Source organism: Ascaphus truei (assembly GCF_040206685.1).
Source record: "Ascaphus truei isolate aAscTru1 chromosome 6 unlocalized genomic scaffold, aAscTru1.hap1 SUPER_6_unloc_2, whole genome shotgun sequence".
Classification (NCBI taxonomy): Eukaryota; Metazoa; Chordata; class Amphibia; order Anura; family Ascaphidae; genus Ascaphus; species Ascaphus truei.
The window spans coordinates 323,378-349,472 of NW_027453834.1; the positions used below are offsets into that span (position 1 = coordinate 323,378).

Consider the following 26,095-nt stretch of genomic DNA (forward strand, 5'->3'; position numbering starts at 1 on the left):
TCTAAAAACACTGGTGGGCGTTTGCGAGCTGTTGTCTTAAAAGTCTAATAAGTCTAATGCATGTCTAATGCATTATGTCTGTGTGTGCGCGCGCAGTATTTGTAAAATGGAGGATTTACAGTATACAGTATTACAAAAATATAGCGTCGCGTCTTCTTCGAATATAAAATTATCACATTTGTATACAGTACTGTATGTACTGTATTACAGTTGTAACGGGTATTCCACCCCACCCAATCTCATATATAGTGTGGGTGAGTAGAACATGTGGTGTTACCGGTGTGGTGCGTATACCTGCAGACTCACAGGAGGTCTGAGCCTCCGCTAATGAGAGCCTGGGGTGAATCCTCTGGAACGGATCTTCTTTCAGCTACTCCACCTATGTAGGATTCTAGGGAAGTGTAGAATGACCCTACATAGGAATCCAATCAGAAACCACACACACAGTGATTATATAACTATATATAATATAATATAAGATTATTATTACTAACCTGTGTCTCTCTCACAAGGAGACACTAACAGTGACGTCTCGCAGGACGATTCCCCGACACCAGGTGATCCCACCCAGTGTCCCAAGAACCCCACCCAATGTCCCGTACTCCTACAGAGATAGTCAATGGGTGACTGCGCAGTCACTAAGAACCTCTAGGCCTGTTGGTGCACATGTGTTGGTATAATACCTGCCGAGCACTCCGGTGCTCGGGTCAGCAACAAGCTTCTCAAAGGATCAGTCGGGCGATGCCTCCTTCTGATCCTCCACTGCACTCCTTGTACGTGGACCGCTAGAGCGGTCCCACTCCGGAACAGTCTATGTGGACCCCAACGTGGGTCCAACCGCCTCACGGGAACAGCGATACTTCTCTGTGTCCCTACCTATATAAGGGGCACGTGCTGCACTATAGGCCGTCCCTATAATACAGCAACCTGTGATGGCTTGGGATACTCCTATGGGCCTAAAAGGTCAGGACCTGTCCCACTCCCCTAACTACCCACATCCCTAAGCCTCACTAACTCTAACAGCCAACGTGCTGCTAAACAAGGTGCCTGCCTGTCAGACCTCACAGCAATGCCCGCTGTGACTCTGACAGTGCAGCACTCTATGCTAAGGGCAGTGTCCCTATCTTGGGCCTCCCTAAGCACTTACCCACCCAACTAGTGGGGAGTTGGAGCCTACCTGGGGTGTGGGTACCTATGTGGGGCAGGAGCTGCACTCGCTCCCCGCACCCTCCCTTCCCTACAGCTCCCTGACTCCAACTCTCTGTAACCTTCCTTTCCCAGCTCCCACTAATGTAAGTGGCAGGGTCCCTAACCTGAGGGCTGCCCCTGGCAACACTCACCTTACTGGGGAGCTGAGCTATCTCGGGCCCTGGGGGTACTGGCCTAGTACAGGGAGTCTCTGACTCCTGTACCCTACCTCCTTCCCTGGGCTGCTCCGGTCTCTGACTGACTCACGCAGCTCTCTGCCCGCGAAATGTATCCAATCTATCCAGGACAGTCCTGCAGCCCTATTGGCTCCTATGAGGCACCTGGTGCCTCCCTCGCTAGGCACTATGGGAATTGTAGTCCCGGGGCACTTACAATAACATTGGGGCCACGTGCGCTCCTTTCCTGTGCCTGCACTAACCCCTAATGGCCGCCACAACCTCTCACTAGCTATCCCTGCTCTCACGCGACTCTCCTGCGCCTTCCCTGCCCTCACGCAACTGTACCCTGCCCTCGCGCGATCTTCTGCACCTGCGCAACTATCTCGGGCCGCCGGGGACTCACTGCGCATGCGCGACCCGGCGCAACATGGCGGCGCCCTATTCAAGAGTCGCCGGAGATCTCCTGCACTCCGGCGAGCTCCCTCTTCGGCCCCCACCCTCCGGAATGGCCGTCGGGTCTGCCGCTGGCCTCTGGCAGTACCCAACAGCGTCCGTGGCCACGGAGGCTCCCTGGGGGGTCGAGGGGAGAAAAAGGTGACCTGGCTACACAGTATTTAGTAATCAGTACTTTTACTTGTTTTCATACTCTTTTTATATTATGCGTGTACCGTACAGTACTGTATGGCTCATTTGAACATTATTGAAACGCATAGGCGTGTTACAGTATCACATTTCAGCGCATACAGCGCACTCCCTCTCGCCCCCGCACACACACGGCTAAAGTATTATTTCAAATTCTTATCTACAGTTCAGTACACATCTCCCAGCCAGATGGCTTTCTGGCTTCAATCATCCCGAACCTGTCATCACATTCCTGCGTGTATAACGTACAGAGCCTTGTGTCACATTTCAGCGCCTGCATGTAATCCTCTTTGGGAAGGGACCTAGTTAATGATTAATGCGCATGCATGTATAACTTCACAATCATGTGGAAGTTCAAGTCTGGAAAAAATAAATATTTCCTTTTTTTTTTGTTTATGTTTCGTTTCCAGATGTGTGCCTGCATAAAAATTCTTGTTATTCTGATATTTTATCGGTACTGTAGCTTTTTAATGTGACACTGGTCATTCACATGCTTTATGTGATTTTTATTGATTTGGGGGTGTGGGGATCAAAACATTATGATGACCTGTTGAAAATATATCTTTGAACTACAGTACAGTACAGCTAATCCTTCATGCAGCTTTACCAGCCTCCCCCCTGCAGACACACACAAGGCTAAAGGATTTCAACTTCTTATCTACACCTCTCGAAAACCATTCGTTTTCAAAACAGTATTAAAACGCATTATCGGTATTTATATTATTATTACAGTAGAACACACATACTGTACAGTAATATGTACAGTAATACATGTACAGAATAAATGCATACTTTTTATTTTTGGGGTTTATTATACAGTACAGTATGTAAAAAAGTATGTAATAAAGCTCAGTTATTCTATCCTAATCAATAAAAATGGCACTGATTCAGATTCAGCAGTGTGCAAGCATCGTTACAAAAAGCGATATTATCCATCGAAATCCCTCCATTTTGCCGTTCTCAGATTGATGACAAAGTTTCCTTTCTGAGGAAGAAAAATAAATACTGTAAATACTGTAATGGTTAGTTCAAACTAGTCAGTCCCCTAAAGAAGTTCCCACAGTCAGTCCCCTCGGTCAGTCCCAACAATTATTTTCTCATGGGCATCTCTTGTTCACATACAGTACACGCATGCACCTAGATTTGATGAGACGCATACTGTATGCGTTTCAACAAGGTTCCAATGTGAATGTGCCTAACTGTAGAAGCTGCTCATCCAATGATATTGCTGGACTACATTTTGGCGAATTGTGACTACAAGAGCTAAATAACCATAAGCAAAGCGATTGATTTCAGGAGAATCGTTTACTGTGCATTGATATTGATATGGTAAAAAAATAATTACATAGAGTACGGCAGCTGTACCCACCATAGACTTTGCCATTCAGTTGGTGCCAAGCCACTGCCAGTCCCGTAGTCTTAATTATACACGTAGTTGACAGGTGACAATGGGCCTGCAACACCTGTATTTGACAGCTGATGAAGCTGGAAATCGCTTTGGTACATGCAAGCTCGCTGGTATCTGTACGTGAAATCCTGCTCAGGCTGCAGGTATCCAGGCGGGGGCTGATAGCAAGGGTTTCCGGTCAGCAGGTTTTCACAGACGGTCGTACCGTTATTGGAACCCGGTGCTGGCACAGGCGCATTGCTTACCTGGGACTGACGATTCTTAGTTGGTTTTACCATGATCTTTCGCCTTTTGAACTCTCCATGATCAAAGATACTGGAAAATTCAGGGGCAACACACCAATACCCTCCTCCTGTAACTCCGGGTGCAGGAGCAATACGAAAAAAACGTGGATCGATACATAACTTTTTCCTTATCACACACTTCCACCCATGAGCATCTGGTGAAAATTTGTAAAAGTCATAATTTTCGATAAAATATTGATAAATGTTACCAACTGTGGCCATCTTATCATCTGCTGAACTAATTGCTGACCATATTAAATAAGCGTACGTTATGTTGGGTTTTTTGAACACGGACTGCGGTGGTGTACTCATCTCTGGACCTCTCTGGACAATGGAATAGAACACCGGACACTTTGCATTTAGTTTTTAATATGAAACGTCTAAATAGATACAATGTTGTACAACTTCTTCAGTACCAAGGTCACTTCACAAAGGACCACTGTGGTATTTTTTAAACAACTGCAAGTCGACACATTACTGAAGCGCATGCGCATTACAATTCATGAATATCTGCCACCTGGCGGATACGCGAAGAATTGCAACCAATTAAATCCGAAACATTCTCATTAAACAGATCAAGCGCGGGTGACGCCAGCATGATTGCGACATGAATACGGCACGAATGCGGCGAAGCGCGTGGCATTCGGAAAAAGTCACCGGAAAATATCGGTGAAGTGTTACAATAAAAGGGGCCGCGGCTGTAACATCTTCAAGAATAATACAAATACTCACAAAAACTCTAGGCTGCAACATAAAATTAATTTAGTGGGTAATTATATTCCATAAAGTTTGTAAAAAAACTTCCTTCAACAAAAGGGGATTATATGTGTAGCCAGAGGAATGTTCTCACTTCTAACTCCCTAAGTGGAGAAGGCAGTAAGTGCACAGCCAATCAGCACTTCTGTGTGAGAACCTGTCTCTATCAAAGGTAGAGACCAACTCCTAACTTTAGGAAATACAACCCCATAAGTACAGATTCAGTAGGAACCGGCACCTTGCCCCTGATTGGACACTAGGCCTGATTTCACCAATTTTCTCTGTGACTCACCATGATTACTCCTGGAAAACCTGCCCTTACCAGGGATTACTGCCAGGAGGAGAGCAGACTGATAGCCCAAAACCAGCCAGGGCTACATATGTCAAGAAGTTTTGTATAATTGGGTCATAGTGCCTAGTATTATTTCAATATAAATCCGTTGAGGAGCAGGACATTTGGAAAATCAACCATTGTGTATAAGACTCCTGGTTAGGAGTTACTCAATTGTACTTATTGTATACATTTGTTTAATAAATTGTATTAGTTTTAAACTGCATATTCAATTCCTTTAGGAAACTTGGTATACCATTAGAGCATCAATATAATCCTCAGTTCCCAGGTGTTCTCCCTTTTCTCGAGCACATTGTTAGGGGGTTGAGATTCCCCTTATTGGCTTAGGCTGCAGAATATCTACTTATTAGAGTATTGTTTTACACTTGTAATTTAAAGAATAGCACCTTAATATTTTTTCTATTGGAGTTCGTAGCCTGGCTAGCCCAGCACGGTACCCGGTGGATCGATGGGTGCAATGCCACCAAATACTGGGGACTGCTGGACATCATATTCCGGAAGCAGTTTTTGAAGAAGTGTCTGCCGGAGGTCAGAGACTGGGTCTGGATCATTAGCCCAAGACCTACATTGAAGCTGCCAGGATGGCGGCTGAGCTTGTCACAAATCCCACTCCTGCCGGGGTCGCCCTGACTTGGGCACCTAAAACCGCAGAGGTTGCCCACCCTACGCCTGTCTGGTAACCCAATCCTCCGACCGGAGTAAATGCAGCCAAATTCACTCAGTTTGTAAATGAGCGGAGGTGCTACAGTACCAGTGGCATCGGACCAGGCATCTGAAGCCAGATTGTCCCGATCTGTATCATTCCAGCAACCCCCCTCCAGGGCAACGTACCAAAGTGGAAAAGGTGGTTGCCTATGTGGGACTGGTACCCACAGAGGAGCAGCAACTGCCATGCAGCAGGTACAGTTGAGGACCCAGGCGGCGGTCCCTACACTATCTACAGCCAGTACAGTGAAGGAAACAGATGGGCATCAAGTTGCAGCAGTCGGACTGCAGATCAACGATGTCCGGAGGAAGCATTTGCATTCTGTGAGACCGAAGATCGGCGGGAAGCCGGCCTGATTGACTCCGGTGCTACAATTACCTTGGTGCGACCTGATATCGTTAACCCAGGGGATCTGCTCTCTGGACCGGGGATGCAGGTCCATATGACAGACGGGGGACCTAGGTCAATCCAGGTCACCAGTGTGTTCCTTGACTGAGGTGCCGGTCGAGGAGTGGGAGATGTGGGTGTCTTGCAAGGGTTGGATACCGAGGTGCTACTCGGTAACGACCTAGGACACCTCATCTGTTCTTTTGCGATTGAAGAGGCTCATGTGGCTGCGGTCACTCAGAGCCAAAGTCAGGTACTTGCCCAGGCAGGGGAACCTTGGTACCTCTGACCACTGAGGAAATCACCGTTCCCTGGAATTTGGGACCAAAGAAACCTGAGGTCTCCATGGAGACCAGGCAGGTAAGCCAGACCGAGTCGACACTGTGTCCTGACATCCCTGCCAGCATACCTGTTTCCCCATCCCCTGACTTAGTGACTAAGAATGAGTGGCCGGAATTAGGTGCACGGTTCTGAGAAGCTGTGCTGTCCGATCCAGGCTTAGAGGTCATGAGACTTCAGCCATCCGAGTCTGCCTGTGAGTGTGGGTCGGTATCTTTGGCACCGTGGGCTCCTTTACAGAGAGCATGACCCTGATGCTCCACACAGAGTATGGACAGGTAGGAGACATATAGTAGAACCCAGGGAGTATAGGCAGCAGTTGTTGCAGGTAGCCCACTCCATCCTTATAGCAGGACATCGGGTTCACCCGCACCAGAACCCGGCTATTGTAGCGTTTTTACTGGCATGGGGCATCTACGGCAGTGACAGATTTTTTCTACTCCTATGATGCCTGCCATTGAATAAGAAAGTTGGGCGATCATGTAAGGTCCAACTGAAGCCACTCCCCGTGATTGGTGAGCCTTTCCAGAGGGTAGCAGTCGACATAGTGGGACCTCTCCTGGTTCCTAGCTGGAAGGGAAGCGCTACTGGCACTTTCATCCATTGAGGCTAGAAAGGTGGCTGAAGCTTTGATTGTGATTTTTACTAGAGTAGGGTTCCGTAGTGAGATAATAATTGATCAAGGGGCGCAATTCATGTCTGAATTGCTCCAGTGTCTCTGGGCTACGTGCAGGGTGACAGCCCTCCGTCCTGCCCCTTATCACCCCCAGACAAACGGACTGTGTGAGCGGTTCAATGGGACCCTGAAGCAGATACTGCGAGCCTTTGTAGAAGCTGAACAGAAAGACTGGAGATTCACTTAGAGCACTTGCTGTTTGCATACCATAAGGTACTGCAAGAATCTACCGGGTTCTCACCTTGTGAGCTTTTATATGGTCGCAGGGTCTGTGGACCGCTTGACCTATTCCGTGAGGGATGGGAAGGGGAGACTACTGATACTGATGCATGATAGTATGTAGTAGAGCTCAGGGACTGGTAAGAGATGCTCATGGGGTTAGCACAGGCTAACCTGAAGGATGCTCAGACCAAGCAGAAGCATTGGTATGACAAAAATGCCTGTAGCAGAGAGTTCATTCCTAGGCAGCAAGTGCTTGTTCTGAAGCCAATTCGGCAGAACAAACTCATGGCTGTCTGGGCTGGCCCATATATGGTACTCCGGCAGATGAACTAGGGCAACAATGTTGTACAATTAGATGAGGAGACAGGTAGACATAGAACCTACCATATTAATATGTTAAAAGCATATTTTGCAATTAAGCCATCAGTGCTGGCAATCTGTAGCCCACCGATGGGGGACCCGGCGAGCCAAGCTCTGCCCGATGGCCTAGGGGAGTCTAAGAAGAGGGGCACTGTAGAGCAGGTAGAGATAGGTCCCCAGCTCGAGGCACTCCAAGGGGTGCCGGCACGAGCTATGTTAGAACAGTACAAGGTGACCTATTATAAGGGATAATGTCTATGAAGGGAATGATGAAAATGTAGAGACCTTGTGGATAGAAATTAGCAGTGGAGGTAAAAGTATAGAGAAAATGTTTGTGGGAATATGCTATAAACCACCAAATATCTGTGAGATTGAGGAAGCTAAAATACTTTTGCAAATGGAGAAGGCATCAAAACTGGGTCATGTTTGCATAATGGGGGATTTTAATTATCCAGACATAGACTGGGGCAATGAGGTTAGCGTTACAACAAAAGGAAACAGATTTCTGGGGGTGCTTAAAGACAATTATATGACCCAAATTATCGAGGAACCAACCAGGAGAGGGGCAGTTCTGGATTTGGTCTTATCAAACAATGTAGAAGTAATAACAAATATTCAAGTCCTGGAACATATGGGTAACAGTGATCATAACATGGTCTCATTTGAAATAAATGATCAAAAAGCAGATTACTTGGGTTGAACAAAGACCTTAAACTTTAGAAAGGCAGATTTTAATAAACTGAGGTCTAATCTACAAGTAATACACTGGGATGATGGTTTTGCAGGGAAAAATGTAGAAGATAAATGGGCAGTCTTTAAAACATTGTTAGAAAAGCACACTTATCAGTGTATATCCTTGGGTAATAATTATAAAAGAAATAAGTCAAAACCAATGTGGCTAAATAAACAGGTAGGGGAGGAAATGGACAAGAAGAGGAAGGCATTTAGATTCTTTAAGTCAGAAGGGACAGACACATCGTATCAGAATTATAAGGAATGTAATAAAAATTGCAAAAGGGCAATCAAATTAGCAAAAATGGACAATGAAAAAAGGATTGCAATAGAATGTAAGGTCAACCCTAAAAAGTTCTTTAAGTACCTTAATAACAAAAACATGAGAAAAGAAAATATAGGACCCTTTCAGTTTGAGATGGGAAGGCAGATTATTGGAGATAAGGAAAAAGCAGAGGTATTAAACAAATTCTTTGCCTCTGTGTTTACCAGGGAAGAATCAAGTTTAATAGTAGTGCCACAGGAGGAAGCCACAACCTCCATATTAATGAACAATTGGTTAACTGAGGAAGAAGTTCATAAGCGACTTGACAAAATGAAAGTAAATAAGGCACCTGGCCTTGATGGCATACATCCAGGAGTTCTCAAGGAGTTAAGCTCAGTAATAGCAAAACCATTATATTTAATAGTAAAGGACTCAATTTCCACAGGCTCAGTACCACAAGATTGGCGTAAAGCAGATGTGGTGCCTATATTTAAAAAGGGAGCTAGACCACAACCGGGAAACTACAGACCTGTAAGCCTGACTTCAATAGTAGGGATACTACTTGAAGGTTTAATACGGGATAATATTCAGGAATACCTAATGGAAACAAAATTATTAGTAATAGTCAGCATGGATTTATGAAGGATAGATCTTGCCAAACTAACCTTATTTGTTTCTTTGAGGAGGTAAGTAGGAATTTAGACCAAGGTAATGCAGTTGATGTGGTCTACTTAGATTTTGCAAAGGCTTTTGATACAGTTTCACACAAGAGGTTGGTGTACAAAATAAAGAAAATTGGACTCAGTAACAATATATGCACCTGGCTTGAAAACTGGTTAAAGGACAGACAACAGAGGGTTGTCATAAATGGAACTTTTTCAGGTTGGGCTTAAGTCGTGAGTGGAGTACCTCAGGGATCAGTACTGAGACCCCTTCTTTTTAACTTGATTATTAATGACCTTGACTTTGGCATCAAGAGCAAAGTCTCCATCTTTGCTGATGATACTTAATTGTGTAAGGTAATAAAATCAGAGCAGGATTTAATTTCTCTTCAGAAGGACTTGTATCGACTGGAAATGTGGGCAGGTAAATGGGAGATGAGGTTTAATACAGATATATGTAAGGTTATGCATTAGGATAAAGAATAAACAGGCGACTTACAAATGAAATGGGGATACATTGGGGGAATCCTTGATGGAGAAGGATTTAGGAGTGCTTGTAGACAGCAGGCTTAGCAATAGTGCCCAAAGTCATGCAGTAGCTGCAAAGGCAAATAAGATCTTATCTTGCATCAAGCGGGCAATGGATGGAAGGGAAGTAAACATAATTATGCCCCTTTACAAAGCATTAGTAAGACCACACCTTGAATATGGAGTACAATTTTGGGCACCAATCCTAAGAAAATACTTTATGGAACTAGAGAGAGTGAAGAGAAGAGCCACCACATTAATAAAGGGGATGGACAATCTAACTTATGATGAGAGGCTAGCTAAATTAGATTTATTTACATTAGAAAAGAGGCGTCTAAGAGGGGATATGATAACTATATACAAATATATTCGGGGACAGAACAAGGAGCTTTCAAAATAACTATTCATCCCACGGGCAGTACAATGGACATGGGGCCATTCCTTACGGTTGGAGGAAAGGAGATTTCACCAGCAACAAGAAAAGGGTTCTTTACAGTGAGGGCAGTTACAATGTGGGATTCATTACCCATGGAGACTGTGATGGCAGATACAATAGATTTGTTCAAAAAAAGGTTGGACATCTTTTTAGATGGGAAAGGTATACAGGGATATACCAAATACGTATACATGGGAAGGATATTGATCCAGGGATTAATCTGATTGCCAATTCTTGGAGTCAGGAAGGAATTTATTTTCCCCTTGTGAGATATCATTGGATGATATGATTCTGGGGTTTTCTGTTTGCCTTCCTCTGGATCAATAAGTAAGTATAGATATAGGATAAAGTATCTGTGTCTAAATTTAGCCAAGGTTGAACTTGATGGACGTACGTCTTTTTTCAACCTCATCTACTATGTAACTATGTAAGGTTCTGTTCACGGACAAGCCAGGCAGGACCCATATGCAGGACCCATATTAATGATCACCGGTCCACACCGGGGATCAGAGACCCCTGCGTAAGCATGCCTACCGGGTATCAACAGAGGTGAACAGTAGCGTAGAGAAGATGCTGGCCTTATGGGTAATTGTTCTGTCTCAGAGTCCTTGGGCTTCCCCGGTAGTCCTAGTACCTAAGGATGATGGGACCCCTCGGTTCTGTGTGGACTACCGGCAGCTCAATGCTCAGATGGTTTTGTACGCCTAACCCATGCCCGCATGGACGAGCTATTAGAGGAGCTTGCAGGGGCAAGGTATCTGACTACCATGGATTTGTCCAGGGGATACTGGCAAATCACTCGGACCCAGGAGGCACAGGAGAAGTCAGCTTTCATCACTCAGAGTGGCTTATATGAATTTTTATTTATGCCATTTGGGATGAAGAATTCCCCGGCTACCTTCCAACACCTGGTCAATAGGTTACTGGAAGGCATGCAAAGCTTTGCAAGGGTATACCTGGATGACATTGCAGTGTTTAGTAATTCCTGGGAGTCACATTTAATACATGTATGTGCTGAAGAGGATAAAAGAAGCAGGGCAGACACTTAAATCATCCAAGTGTCTGGTCGAGATGGCAGAGGTACTGTACCTCGGGCATAGAGTAGGGGGGGGGAATCTCAAGCCAGAGCCGGCTAAGCTAAAGGCAATTATCGAGTGGCCAGTGCCCAAACAAAGAAGCAAGTTATGGCTTTTTTAGGCACCGCTGGCTACTACAGAAAGTTTGTCCCCCAGTACAGCATCCTGGCCAAACCCCGGACTGACTTGACCCTGAAGAAACTCTCGGTTCTGGTTGTCTGGTCTCCCGCTTGCGAGGAGGCATTCAAGGCTTTGATATCTGCTGGGTAGTGCTCCCATCCTGACAGCACCCGATTACAGCAAGTGATTCCTGGTACAGATCGATACCTCAGACTATGGTGTCGGCTCTGTACTGAGCCAGGTAGGCGAGGATGGGGGAGAACACCCGATCGTATGAGTCGCAAGCTGCTGCCTCAGGAAGTGGTTTACGCCACCATTGAAAAAGAGTGCCTCGCAATTGTGTGGGCACTCAAGAAGCTCCAGCCCTACCTGTATGGTTGAGCTTTTACGGTCATCACTGAGTTGGCTACAGATTGTGTTTGGGAGAACGGCAACCTGCTATGCTGGAGTCTTGTTTTGCAAGAATTTGATTTCATAATTCAGCATAAGGGCAGTGAACATGGGAATGCCGATGAACTCTCCCGACAGGACATCCCCACTGACCAACGTACCTCCAGAGCTTCCAGGCTTGGGGAACCACCAGATGAGGTGGTCAACCCAGAGCCTTCGTCTTAAGGGAGGAGGTGTCAGGGGCAAGGATAACCAGGCTTCCTAGTAAAGGTTAAGCCCGCTTTTTGCTCTTAGGTCCTGTGAGTCCCTGGCAGCTACCAAGCACTATAAGCCAGGGGCCAGGTATCTTTACATGAAAAGTTAAAGTGACTCCTGCTTTTCCACTTTCCACGTTCCCTTTACCCCACACTCATGAAACTGATATGTGTAAGAATGTGTAACAAAGTGCTCACCACAAACAAGACGGGACCGTGAGGCTGAGGTGGCGATAGAAAATAACGCCACCCACAGCCATGTATGTGGGTTTACCAAAATAAACGCAATTTGTTTTTACCATCTCGTTTTGCCTAATGAATGATCCCAGTAATATATAAATGGTGTAAAAAGTACCTGGGCTCCCGTGGCAGGGGATTCTTCTTCTTATCTCTTTTGTTAATCCTCTCTGTCTCTCCCCCTCCATGCTCTTCTCATGAGCTTTTTCTGTCCCCCAGCTACTGAGAGTTACCGGATACAGAAACGGGAGGCTCCCACATATCTGTCCCAGATCCAGAACCTGATGGCAACGTCCTGGGATCAGGTCAGCTCCAAAGCACATGAGCTGATCGAGAGAGCAAAGACTACGGACGTGGAGGAGAAAATAAAGTGAGTGCATCAGACAGGGTCAGAATGAGAACAGTGCAGACAGAATGTAAGATAAGACAAAGGTCCCAGGAAAAAAGAGACATATCTTCAGGATGCCAAACACAGCACAAATGAACAAAAAGACATAAGAACAGAGAGAAAAGGGCAAAGAGGCAGGAGGGCAGTTTATGTGTCATCATTTCAATATAGCAATGGGGCCCTGCGTATGCAGTCTGACATAAACCTCACACTCTACCAGGGTCTCAGCTGCATACACCACACATGACACACACAACACACACGACCCGCACACACCACACACTATATTAGTACCAGCCTCACACAAACCACACACTCTACAAAAGGTCCCAGCCACACACATTGCACATAGTTTGAGTACCAGCCTCACACACACATACCCAAACGCACACACCATACACAATACAGGCATACCCCGGTTTAAGGACACTCACTTTAAGTACACTCGCGAGTAAGGACATATCGCCCAATAGGCAAATTGCAGCTTACGCATGCGCCTGTCAGCACGTCCTGAACAGCAACACCGGCTCCCTACCTGTACCGAAGCTGTGCGCAAGCAGGGAGACTATAGAGCCTGTTACACGTGTTATTTACATCAGTTATGCACGTATAGGACGATTGCAGTACAGTTCATGCATTGATAAGTGGGAAAAGGTCGTGCTTCACTTTAAGTACATTTTCACTTTACATACATGCTCCGGTCCCATTGCGTACGTTAATGCGGGGTATGCCTGTATAGGAGTATCAGCTTTACACACCATACACTCTTCAAGGGTCCCAGCGACACACACATTACACACAGTGCATGAGTACACACCTCACACACCACACACATAGCACAGCAAATGCTTACCAGCCACACACACATCTCACATAGTATATGAATACCAGCCTCACACACCGTGTACATGTATCAGTCTCATTCACACTCCAGCCTAACACATAATATACTTTTCCAGCCTTGTACACACAGTATGACGTTATCTCACACACCCCACAGTTTACAGGTCCATGGCTTACATACACACACACACTACACACTATAAAGTTCCCGGCTTCACACAGTATATGGTCCCGGCCTTCTACACAATATAAGGACCCCAGTCAGATACACATACACGACACACAATATAATGGTCACAATATAAAGGTCCCAGCCACACACATCGCAAAACAGTATACGTATCGCAACCTCACACGCACTACACACCTTATAAAAGTCTTGGTTATACACATATTAAAAAGGTCCTGGATTTACACACATTACATAGTATAAAGGCCTTGGCTTCACATGCCAAACAACACTTTAAAGGTTCCAGCAACACATACTGTATGACACACCGTTTAAAGGTCCCACTCACACATAATATAGTGATATTTGCTTCAGACACCCCACACACTATCAAGGTCCCGGTCCTGAGCACAGTATAAAAGTATCATCCACAAACTCAGTATTTAGGTACCAGTCACACCCCACACACACAGTATAAAGGTCCCGGCCACACACACAGTATAAAGGTCCTGGCCACACGCACAGTATAAAGGTCCTGGCCACACACACAGTATAAAGGTCCTGGCCACACACACAGTATAAAGTTCCCGGCCACACACAGTATAAAGTTCCCGGCCACACAAACAGTATAAATGTCCCGGCCACACACACAGTATAAAGGTCCCGGCCATACACACAGTATAAAGGTCCCTGCCACACAAACAGTATAAAGGTCCCAGCCACACACACAGTATAAAGGTCCCAGCCACACACACAGTATAAAGGTCCCGGCCACACACACAGTATAAAGGTCCCTGCCACACAAACAGTATAAAGGTCCTGGCCACACAAACAGTATAAAGGTCCCTGCCACACAAACAGTATAAAAGTCCTGGCCACACAAACAGTATAAAGGTCCTGGCCACACACACAGTATAAAGGTCCTGGCCACACACACAGTATAAAGGTCCCGGCTACTTACACAGTATCAAGGTCCCGGCCACACACACAGTATAAAGTTCCCGGCCACACACACAGTATAAAGGTCCTGGCCACACACACAGTATAAAGGTCCTGGCTACTTACACAGTATCAAGGTCCCGGCTACTTACACAGTATCAAGGTCCCGGCCACACACACACCGTATAAAGGTCCCGGTCCTGAGCACAGTATAAAAGTATCATCCACAAACTCAGTATTTAGGTACCAGTCACACCCCACACACACAGTATAAAGGTCCCGGCCACACACACCCTATAAAGGTCCCGGCCACACACACAGTATCAAGGTCCCGGCCACACACACAGTATAAAGGTCCCGGCCACACACCGTATAAAGGTCCCTGCCACACACACAGTATAAAGTTCCAGGCCACACACACAGTATAAAGGTCCTGGCCACACACACAGTATAAAGTTCCTGGCCACACACACAGTATAAAGGTCTTGGCCACACACACAGTATAAAGGTCCCGGCTACTTACACAGTATCAAGGTCCCGGCCACACACACCGTATAAAGGTCCCGGCCACACACACAGTATAAAGGTCCCGGCCACACACACAGTATAAAGGTCCTGGCCACATACACCGTATAAAGGTCCCGGCCACACACACAGTATAAAGGTCCCGGCCACACACACAGTATAAAGGTCCCGGCCACACACACCATATAAATGTCCCAGGCACACACACCATATAAAGGTCCCGGCCACACACACAGTATAAAGGTCCCGGCCACACACACAGTATAAAGGTCCCGGCCACACAAACAGTATAAAGTTCCCGGCCACACAAACAGTATAAAGTTCCCAGCCACACACACAGTATAAAGGTCCCGGCCACACAAACAGTATAAAGTTCCCGGCCACACACACCGTATAAATTTCCCGGCCACACAATCAGTATAAAGGTCTCGGCCACACACACAGTATAAAGGTCCCGGCCACACACACAGTATAAAGGTCCCGGCCACACACACCGTATAGAGTTCCCGGCCTCACACACAGTATAAAGTTCTCGGCCACACACACAGTATAAAGGTCCCTGCCACACACAGTATAAAGTTCCCGGCCACACACACTGTATAAAGGTCCCGGCCACACACACAGTAAAAAGTTCCCAGCCACACACACAGTATAAAGGTCCTGGCCACACACACAGTATAAAGGTCCCGGCCACACACACCGTATAAAGTTCCCGGCCACACACACAGTATAAAGGTCCCGGCCACACACACCGTATAAATGTCCCAGCCAAACACACAGTATAAAGGTCCCAGCCACACACACAGTATAAATGTCCCAGCCAAACACACAGTATAAATTTCCCGGCCACACACACAGTATAAAGGTCCCGGCCACACACACAGTATAATGGTCCCGGCCACACCCACCGTATAAAGGTCCCTGCCACACAAACAATATAAAGATCCCGGCCACACACACAGTATAAAGGTCCTGGCCACACACACAGTATAAAGGTCCCTGCCACACAAACAGTATAAAGTTCCCGGCCACACACACCGTATAAATGTCCCGGCCACACACACCATATAAAGGTCCCTGCCACACACACCGTATAAAGGTCCTGGCCACACACACAGTATAAAGTTCTCGGCCACACACACAGTATAAAGTTCCCGGCCATACACACCGTATAAATGTCCCGGCCACACACACCGTATAAAGGTCCCGGCCACACACACAGTATAAAGGTCCTGGCCACATACACAGTATAAAGTTCCCGGCCACACACACAGTATAAAGTTCCCGACCACACACACAGTATACAGACCTGGCCACACACACCATATAAAGGTCCTGGCCACACACACAGTATAAAGTTCACGGCCACACACACAATATAAAGTTCCCGGCCACACACACCGTATAAATGTCCCGGCTACTTACACAGTATAAAGGTCCCGTCCACACACACAGTATAAAGGTCCTGGCCACACACACCATATAAAGGTCCCGGCCACACACACCGTATAAAGGTCCCAGCTAAACACACAGTATAAAGGTCCTGGCCACACACACAATATAAAGTTCCCGGCCACACACACTTGGCACTACCAAGGATCTCAATCACTACAGATGCATGCAGAACATGTGCACAAGGTAAACGAGGCATGCAAAAGCACAATATTACTCTGACAATCTCCACCAGAATACATCAAACCCAGCTAACTTCTGGAAGGTTATCAACCATATATTCCAGCCTTCTAGCCATCAACAACCAAGTAATATCACTAAGGGGGATATTACTCTGACAAACCCCACTGACATTGCAAATGCATTCAATGATTACTTTGTGGGGTGTGCCACTAACTTATTAGCGAAACGCAGCACAAACCCCAAACATGAATCTCATTCTGGGAGTATCCCTACAGTCCCACCCCCTCCCAACACTGCCCACAATTTTCAATTTGGTCCAGTATCTGAAGAGGAGATTATACAAGCGCTCCTCAAACTAAAACTAAGCAGCCAATGTGGACCCGACTTACTACAATCTAGGTTCCTACGACTTGGTGCCCCAGCCATTGCCAAACCAATTGCGTCTATAGTCAACTCTATCCTGTCTGCAGGCCATATCCCTAAGACCTGGAAAACTGCCAGAGTTTGTCCGAATCTTCAAAAGTGGGGACAAAAACACTGTCTCAAACTACAGGCCAATCTCACTTCTCCCAATTCTATCCAAAGTAATGGAAAAATGTGTCCACTCCCAATTAAGCGATTTCTATACCAAGACAAATTTCCCTAGCCAATTCCAGTCTGGGTTTCGTCCCAAACACTCCACCGTAACTACCCTGCTAAAAGTTTGCAATGAAATCCAGTGTGGAATGGAACGGGGACAACTCACTGGTGCAGTATTCCTAGATTTTGCAAAGGCTTTTGACACAGTCGATCATGCTATTCTGCTTAACAAACTCCAGAGCTCTGGAATAGGGAAACATGCTTTAAACTGGTTTCAGTCCTACCTATCAGGAAGATCCCAACATGTGTCCATCTCAGGCTCTAACTCCAACCCCCTGGATATCACCTGTGGTGTCCCGCAAGGCTCTGTTCTGGGGCCCCTACTCTTCTCAGTGTTCATTAATGATCTTCCCACAGCTTGTAACAAAGCCTCAATACACATGTATGCAGATGACACAATCCTATATGCACACAGTCATAGTCTCTCTGACCTTCAACACATACTTCAGTCTGACTTTTTGAGACTCGAAAACTGGATTTCCCAAAACAAACTGTTTTTAAACACTGACAAGACTGTAACAATGGTATTTGGGACCAAGACTAAATTTTTAAAGCTTCCAGTGACTGAGCTCCTGATTAGAACCAACGCTAACACCACCCTAACACCTGTCACTAGTTTTAAATACCTGGGCTTATGGTTTGACTCCCACTTAACATTCGGGATGCACATTGATAGCCTGACAACCAAGACCTATGCCAAACTAGGGGTACTTTAAAGGAACAAATCCTCCTTAAGTCTCCTGGTCAGAAAGCGCAACGCACAGCAGATGCTAATGCCAATTATTGACTATTTATTTATTTATTTATAAAATATTTTACCAGGAAGTAATACATTGAGAGTTACCTCTCGTTTTTAAGTATGTCCTGGGCACAGAGTAAAACAAATAGTACATGGTTACAAGTACAGTTACATAAATGAACAGGGTAGCATTATATACAAGACATTGCGTGCACAGTTAAAGAAAATATATATTATGAGCGTATGAAACAGTTACTGTACAGACCAGGTTAAAGTGTGAGACAGCCTTAGATTTGAAATAACTTAAGCTGGTGGTGGATATGAGAGTCTCTGGTAGGTTGTTCCAGTTTTGGGATGCACGGAAGGAGAAGGAGGAGCGGCCGGATACTTTGTTGAGCCTTGGGACCATGAACAGTCTTTTGGAGTCTGATCTCAGTTGATAAGTGCTGCAGGTGGTAGGGGTGAGGAGCTTGTTCAGGTAGCTGGGTAGCTTGCCTATGAAGACTATGGAGACATAGTATATGGCTCGGCTCCTCAAACCCACCTTAGCAAACTTGACACCCTCTACAATTCAATTTGTCGTTTTGTTCTCCAATGCAACTACAACAAACATCACTGCGAAATGCTCAAAGAACTAGATTGGTCAACACTAGAGTCTAGGCGCAAAGTTCACCTTTCCTGTCTTGCCTTTAAATTCTTCATGGGCAAGCTACCCAGCTACCTGAACAAGATCCTCACCCCTACCACCTGCAGCACTTATCACCTGAGATCAGACTCCAAAAAACTATTCATGGTCCCAAGGCTCAACAAAGTATCCGGACGTTCCTCCTTCTCCTTCCGTGCACCCCAAAACTTGAACAATCTACCAGAGACTCTCACATCCACCACCAGTTTAAGATCTTTCAAATCTAAGGCTGTCTCACATTTTAATCTGGTCTGTAACTGTTTCATACGCTCATAATATATATTTTCTTTAACTGTGCACACAATGTCTTGTATATAATGTATACCCTGTTCATTTATGTAACTGTACTTGTAACCATGTACTATTTGTTTTACTCTGTGCCCAAGACATACTTGAAAACGAGAGTTAACTCTCAATGTATTACTTCCTAGTAAAATATTTTATAAATAAATAAATAATAAAGGTCCCGGCTACTTACACAGTATAAAGGTCCTGGCCACACACACAGTATAAAAGTCCTGGCCACACACACAGTATAAAGGTCCTGGCCACACACACAGTATAAAGTCCTGGCCACACACACAGTATAAAAGTCCCGGCCACACACACAGTATAAAGGTCCTGGCCACATACACAGTATAAAGTTCCCGGCCACACACACCGTATAAAGTTCCCAGCCATACACACAGTATAAAGGTCCCAGCCACACACACAGTATAAATGTCCCTGCCACACACACAGTATAAAGGTCCTGGCCACACACACAGTATAAAAGTCCCGGCCACACACACAGTATAAAGGTCCTGGCCACACACACCGTATAAAGTTCCCGGCCATACACACAGTATAAAGGTCCCAGCCACACACACAGTATAAATGTCCCTGCCACACACACAGTATAAAGTTCCCGGCCATACACACAGTATAAAGGTCCCAGCCACACACACAGTATAAATGTCCCGGCCATACACACAGTATAAAGTTCCCGGCCATACACACAGTATAAAGTTCCCAGCCACACACACAGTATAAAGTTCCCAGCCACACACACAGTATAAAGGTCCCAGCCACACACACAGTATAAAGGTCCTGGCCACATACACCGTATAAAGTTCCCGGCTACACACAGTATAAAGGTCCTGGCCACACATACAGTATAAAGGTCCCGGCCACACACATAGTATAAAGGTCCTGGCCACACACACAGTATAAAGGTCCTGGCCACACACACAGTATAAAGGTCCCGGACACGCACACCGTTTAAAGTTCCCGGCCATACACACCGTATAAAGGTCCCGGCCACACACACAGTATAAAGGTCCCGGCCACACACACAGTATAAAGGTCCTGGCCACACACACAGTATAAAGGTCCTGGCCACACACACAGTATAAAGGTCCTGGCCACACACACAGTATAAAGGTCCTGGCCACACACACAGTATAAAGGTCCTGGCCACACACACAGTATAAAGTTCCCAGCCACACACAGTATAAAGGTCCCAGCCACACACACAGTATAAAGGTCCTGGCCACACACACCGTATAAAGTTCCCAGCTACACACACAGTATAAAGGTCCTGGCCACACATACAGTATAAAGGTCCCGGCCACACACATAGTATAAAGGTCCTGGCACACACACAGTATAAAGGTCCTGGCCACACACACAGTATAAAGGTCCCGGACACGCACACCGTTTAAAGTTCCCGGCCATACACACCGTATAAAGGTCCCGGCCACACACACAGTATAAAGGTCCCGGCCACACACACAGTATAAAGGTCCTGGCTACACACACAGTATAAAGGTCCTGGCCACACACACAGTATAAAGGTCCTGGCCACACACACAGTATAAAGGTCCTGGCCACACACACAGTATAAAGGTCCCGGACACCCACACCACACAAAGTGTAAACGTCCCGGCCTCTAGGTATTGATCTCACATTCTAATGTTCTGTTAACCATGGAGATTTATGACGAGGGGAGAAGCACTATGGGAACTTATACCCACGTCCTATTTGATCAGTGTTCAACTGGTAGCCGGGATACTGAGCACTAGTGATGGGCAACATTTTTGAGCGGATTTGAATCCACACCGGCTCAGCCGGTTCCTTTTGTCTGTGACTATCCATCGATCAGTCCCAAAAAAGACTATCCATAGTGGCGGCTTAAAATGTCCCTGTTTCTTTAAAAAAATGTTTATATAAGTTTGAAGCAGAGAGATAAAGGCAGCACCTATGGAAGGGTTCAGCTGCAGAGACCCCATGATTCAAACCTAGTAAAATACAACAGCAATAACAAAAATAATATATATTTTATCACCTAGTGCAGGCTGGCCAATATATACATACATACATACATACATACATACATACATACATAAATACATACATACATACATATATACATACATACATACATACATATATATACTGGCCAACATATACATAGGCAAGATAAAATAACCCTAAAAGAGATGACAAAATAGTAATTAAAATACATTACATATACAGCCCTTAATGGCCCACAGGTTTCTTATTTATTTATTTATTTATAAAATATTTTGCCAGGAAGTAATACATTGAGAGTTACCTCTCGTTTTCAAGTATGTACTGGGCACAGAGTAAAACAAATAATACATGGTTACAAGTACAGTTACATAAATGAACAGGGTATACATTATATACAAGACATTGCATGCACAGTTAAAGAAAATATATAGTATGGGCGTATGAAACAGTTACAGACCAGATTAAAATGTGAGACAGCCTTAGATTTGAAAGAACTTAAACTGGTGGTGGATGTGAGTCTCTGGTAGGTTGTTCCAGTTTTGGGGTGCACGGAAGGAGAAGGAGGAACGTCCGGATACTTTGTTGAGCCTTGGGACCATGAACAGTCTTTTGGAGTCTGATCTCAGATGATAAGTGCTGCATGTGGTAGGGTTGAGGAGCTTGTACGGGTAGCTGGGTAGCTTGCCCATGAAGAATTTAAAGGCAAGACAGGAAAGGTGAACTTTGTGCCTAGACTGAAGTGATGACCAATCTAGTTCTTTGAGCATTTCGCAGTGATGTGTGTCTTAGTCGTGGCTTTCCATGACTAGCTGGTAACAAAGGGCTTAATATAAACACTACACTGCTTATCCGGCTTGGCCACCTGAGTGGTTAGTAAAGCATTGCCATGCAACACTAAGTTAATCAAGGGATTAACTCGTCCCTCCTCCCTTGCTCCAGAGGCCTAACCAGTTACCACCTTCCCCAGGGCAACTAAGTCCAACTCCCATCCTCTACCCCCCTCCCCCCCATCACACAGTAACGGGAAATAGCCATATTACCAAATGTGGCCCAGGGCTATTGCAAATAGAAAGCCTTCAAAAATTAATTTAACAAGATATGCATTATAATAAAATAATAACATAATGAAACAATAGCCTTTAAATTAATTGATTGTCACTGTAGCTTCCTAAGCTCTCAACCGGGGTCTAGACAGGGACATTGGCAATCAATCAATCAATGCCCTAAATAAATAAAGGTATTACTTACACGTGCGGTGATGGGTCCATCCACCAGCAGATAATTGCAATAAAGGGCAGATGACCAAACATAAAAAAGAACAATCCTATTCCAATGGCCAATACATATTTAAATCCAAAAAATCCCTGCCCGATGACACACCAAAAAATAATTAAGCAGGAATTATAAATCCAATCCGAAGATATGGATCCCCTGTGATTGAAGAGCAGTCTGCAGTGAGTAGTTCTTTGCTGCTTTAAATATGTTTTCTTGCATTTCTTCTGCCAGATATTGACTTGTCATCTTGTTCCAGTCAAATGAGATGCCCCACGCATTATAGAAGACATGTGATGTCACATTTTTTACCTTCATCTTTGCCTGAAAATGACATCTCAGGCCAAAATAAGCAACACATGGTACTGTATACAGTATAAAGAAACCTGGTTGGTTGATGTCCCATGTAATTCTTACCCTATTTTGATGCAGTGTGAGGTCACCTTTAAAGAGGAGAAATAAAATGGTACATCAACCAATCTAGTTGCTTGATGTACACTGTGATTACTTAATTTTTGCCTGAGATGTGTGGGGAAAATTGAGGGCATCACATGTGAATGGTCAAACGTGACATGACAGCCATTATATAATGCCTGTTACATTCATTTTTAGAGCAGCAAAGAAATACTCACCAGAGACTCCTATTCAATCAACAGAGGATCAATTGTTTCCAGATTAGATTTATTGATTCTGCTTGAATTTTGTTGGTTTATTTTTGTGCCATTTGACAGGGATTCATTTTTCATATTTTTTAAAATTTTTATTAGTCATCAGGGTAGGATTGTTTTTTTAATTAAAATATATTTGGGCAACGGCCCGTTATTGGAATTATCTGCTGGTGCCCCTGCGGATTTATTTATTTATTTTATTTATAAAATGTGTTACCAGGAAGTAATACATTGAGAGTTACCTATCGTTTCCAAGTATGTCCTGGGCACAGAGTTAAAATGACAAATAATACATGGTTACAAATACAGTTACATAAATGAACAAGGAATACATTATATACAAGACATTGCATGCACAGTTACAGATAATATATATTATAGGCGTATGTAATACAGTTAATGTTAAAATGTGAGAGCTTTAGTTTTGAAAGAACTTAAACTGGTGGTGGATGTGAGAGTCTCTGGTAGGTTGTTTCAGTTTTGGGGTGCACGGTAAGAGAAGGAGGAACGGCCGGATACTTTGTTGAGCCTTGGGACCATGAACAGTCTTTTAGAGTCTGATCTCAGGTGATAGGTGCTGCATGTGGTAGGGGTGAGGAGCTTGTTCAGGTAGCTGGGTAGCTTGCTCAGAAAATATTTGAAGGCAAGACAGGAAAGTTGAACTTTGCGCCTAGACTCTAGTGATGACCAATCGCTTTGAGCATTTCGCAATGATGTGTGTTGTAGTTGCATTGAAGAACAAAACGACATATTGAATTGTAGGGGGTGTCAAGTTTGCTACGGTGGGTTTGGGGTGCTGAGCCATATACTATGTCTCCATAGTCAATAATTGGCATTAGCATCTGCTGTGCAATACGCTTTCTGACCAGGAGACTTAGGGAGGATTTGTTCCTGTAAAGTACCCCTAGTTTGGCATAGGTCTTGGATGTCAGGGTATCAATGTGCATCCCGAATGTTAAGTGGGAGTCAAACCCTATGCCCAGGTATTTAAAACTAGTAACAGGAGTTAGGGTGGTGTTAGCGTTGGTTCTGATCTGAAGCTCAGTCACTGGAAGCTTTAAAAATTTAGTCTTGGTCCTAAATTCCATTGTTACAGCTTGTCAGTATTTAAAAACAGTTTGTTTGGGAAATTCAGTGTTTGAGTCTCAAAAAGTCAGACTGAAGTGTGTGTTCAAGGTCGGAGAGGCTATGGCTGTGTGTATATAGGATAGTGTCATCTGCTTACATGTGTATTGAGGCTTCCTTACAAGCTGTGGGAAGATCATTAATGAACACTGAGAAGAGTAGGAACAGAGCCTTGCGGTACACCACAGGTGATATCCAGGGGGTTGGAGTTAGAGCCTGAGATGGACACATGTTGGGATCTACCTGATAGGTAGGACTGAAACCAGTTTAAAGCATGCTTCCCTATTCCAGAGCTCTGGAGTTTGTTAAGCAGGATAGCATGATCAACAGTATCAAAAGCCTTGGCAAAATCTAGGAATACTGCACCAGTGAGTTGACCCCATTCCATTCCACACTGGATTTCATTGCAAACTTTTAGAAGGGTAGTTACGGTGGAGTGTTTGGGGCGAAAGACAGATTGGAATTGGCTAGGGAAATTGTCTTGGTGTAGAAATCGCTTAGTTGGGATCTTATTAGCTTATTTTATCTATGTATATAATGGCCAACATATACATAGGAAATACAGGGCTCAAGTCAGCCTGGAGTAAGCAATATTTTTTTAATAGGTTTGAAGCAGGGGTCTCCATAGCTGAATCCCATTATTTCAGCTCCGGGACCCCTTCTTGCCAAGATACACACCTCTGTAGCTGTTGCCTTTATCTCTTTGCAGTTTAAATGTCCTTGTCATGTCTCCCTATTGGACCAAGTGACTGGTACATTGAAACTGAAGAGAGATACAGGCCCCCTTATGGAGGTGTGTATCTTGGGAAGCAGGGGGTCCCAGAATAGCTTTCAGCTGCGGAGACCCCATGATTCAAACCTATTTTGGAAAAAAAGGATTTTAGAATAAGTCCGAATTAATAACATTCCGCTCAGATATTTTCATTCCCATGGTTGAATTTTTTTTTTTTGGGGGGGGGGGATTGGTGAGGGCTAAAAACTATCTTGGAAGTTCTGGGAAACGGATTTGGACTATGCTGTCCATCTCTACTGAGCACACTGTAAAGGTCAGAGTGTCAGACACACTAAAAAGGTACCAGACACAGATAACACATGGTATTAAGGTCCTAGCCTCACACACTGTATAAAGGTTCTAGTTTCAAACATGAAACACAATCTAAAAGTCCCATCCTACCACACAGTGTAAAGGTCTTAGTTTCACACACACACCTCACACAATATAAATATAAAGTATCTGCCTCACACAGAGTATAAAAGCTTCTGCTTCACACACAATATAAAGGTTCCAGCCTCACACACCCCACCATATCGTCACACACACACACACACACACACACACACACACACACACACACACACACACACACACACACACACACACACACACACACACACACACACACACACACACACACACACACACACACACACACACACACACACACACACACACACACCACACAGTATAAAGGTCCTGGTCTCACTCTTTGGGCTTCATCTCACACTCTCATGTTCTGTTCACAGGGAGATTTATGAGAAGGGGACAAGTGCTGCAAGCACTTACACCACCATCATGTATGACCAGATGTACCACTGGTGGCAGGGACACTGAGCGTTGGCTGAGCTCCAGATCAACATTTCTAATGAATCATCAAAGTATGAATGAAAGTTTTGTGGGTGTCACTGTCTCATCTTTTCTAGGTTTTCTTGGAGATCAACATTAATTTGCAAACTCCTGCAAACACACTTGCCTTGAAATGAAGACTATATTAGCACACTGCATGGTACCTTCAAGAACACCTTTTTATTCAACTCAAAACAGAGCTGAAAATGAAAGTAACCGTACCTGTGTCTGTAGGAAAGTGTTATTAATATTATCATTTGTGTTACAAGAACTGATGGGTAATACAGATAAACGTAGTTTCATTGTGAAATGGTGCTCAGAAAGTGCTGGGACCGTGTGTAATGGAAGGG

At 44.8% G+C, this 26,095-nt stretch overlaps 1 protein-coding gene across 3 annotated transcripts in view; it reads left to right on the plus strand.

The window, feature by feature from the left end:
- Positions 1 to 25,793, plus strand: part of APOC2 (apolipoprotein C2) — a 45,840-nt gene extending 20,047 nt beyond the window's left edge. For all 3 annotated transcript variants that reach the window (XM_075580618.1, XM_075580619.1, XM_075580620.1), the window contains exons 3-4: positions 12,419 to 12,569; positions 25,646 to 25,793. In XM_075580618.1, the coding sequence (XP_075436733.1) occupies positions 12,419 to 12,569; positions 25,646 to 25,733 (239 nt within the window). In that variant the 3' untranslated portion in view covers positions 25,734 to 25,793. The remainder of the gene's footprint in view (positions 1 to 12,418; positions 12,570 to 25,645) is intronic.
- The last annotated feature ends 302 nt before the right edge of the window (positions 25,794 to 26,095 follow it).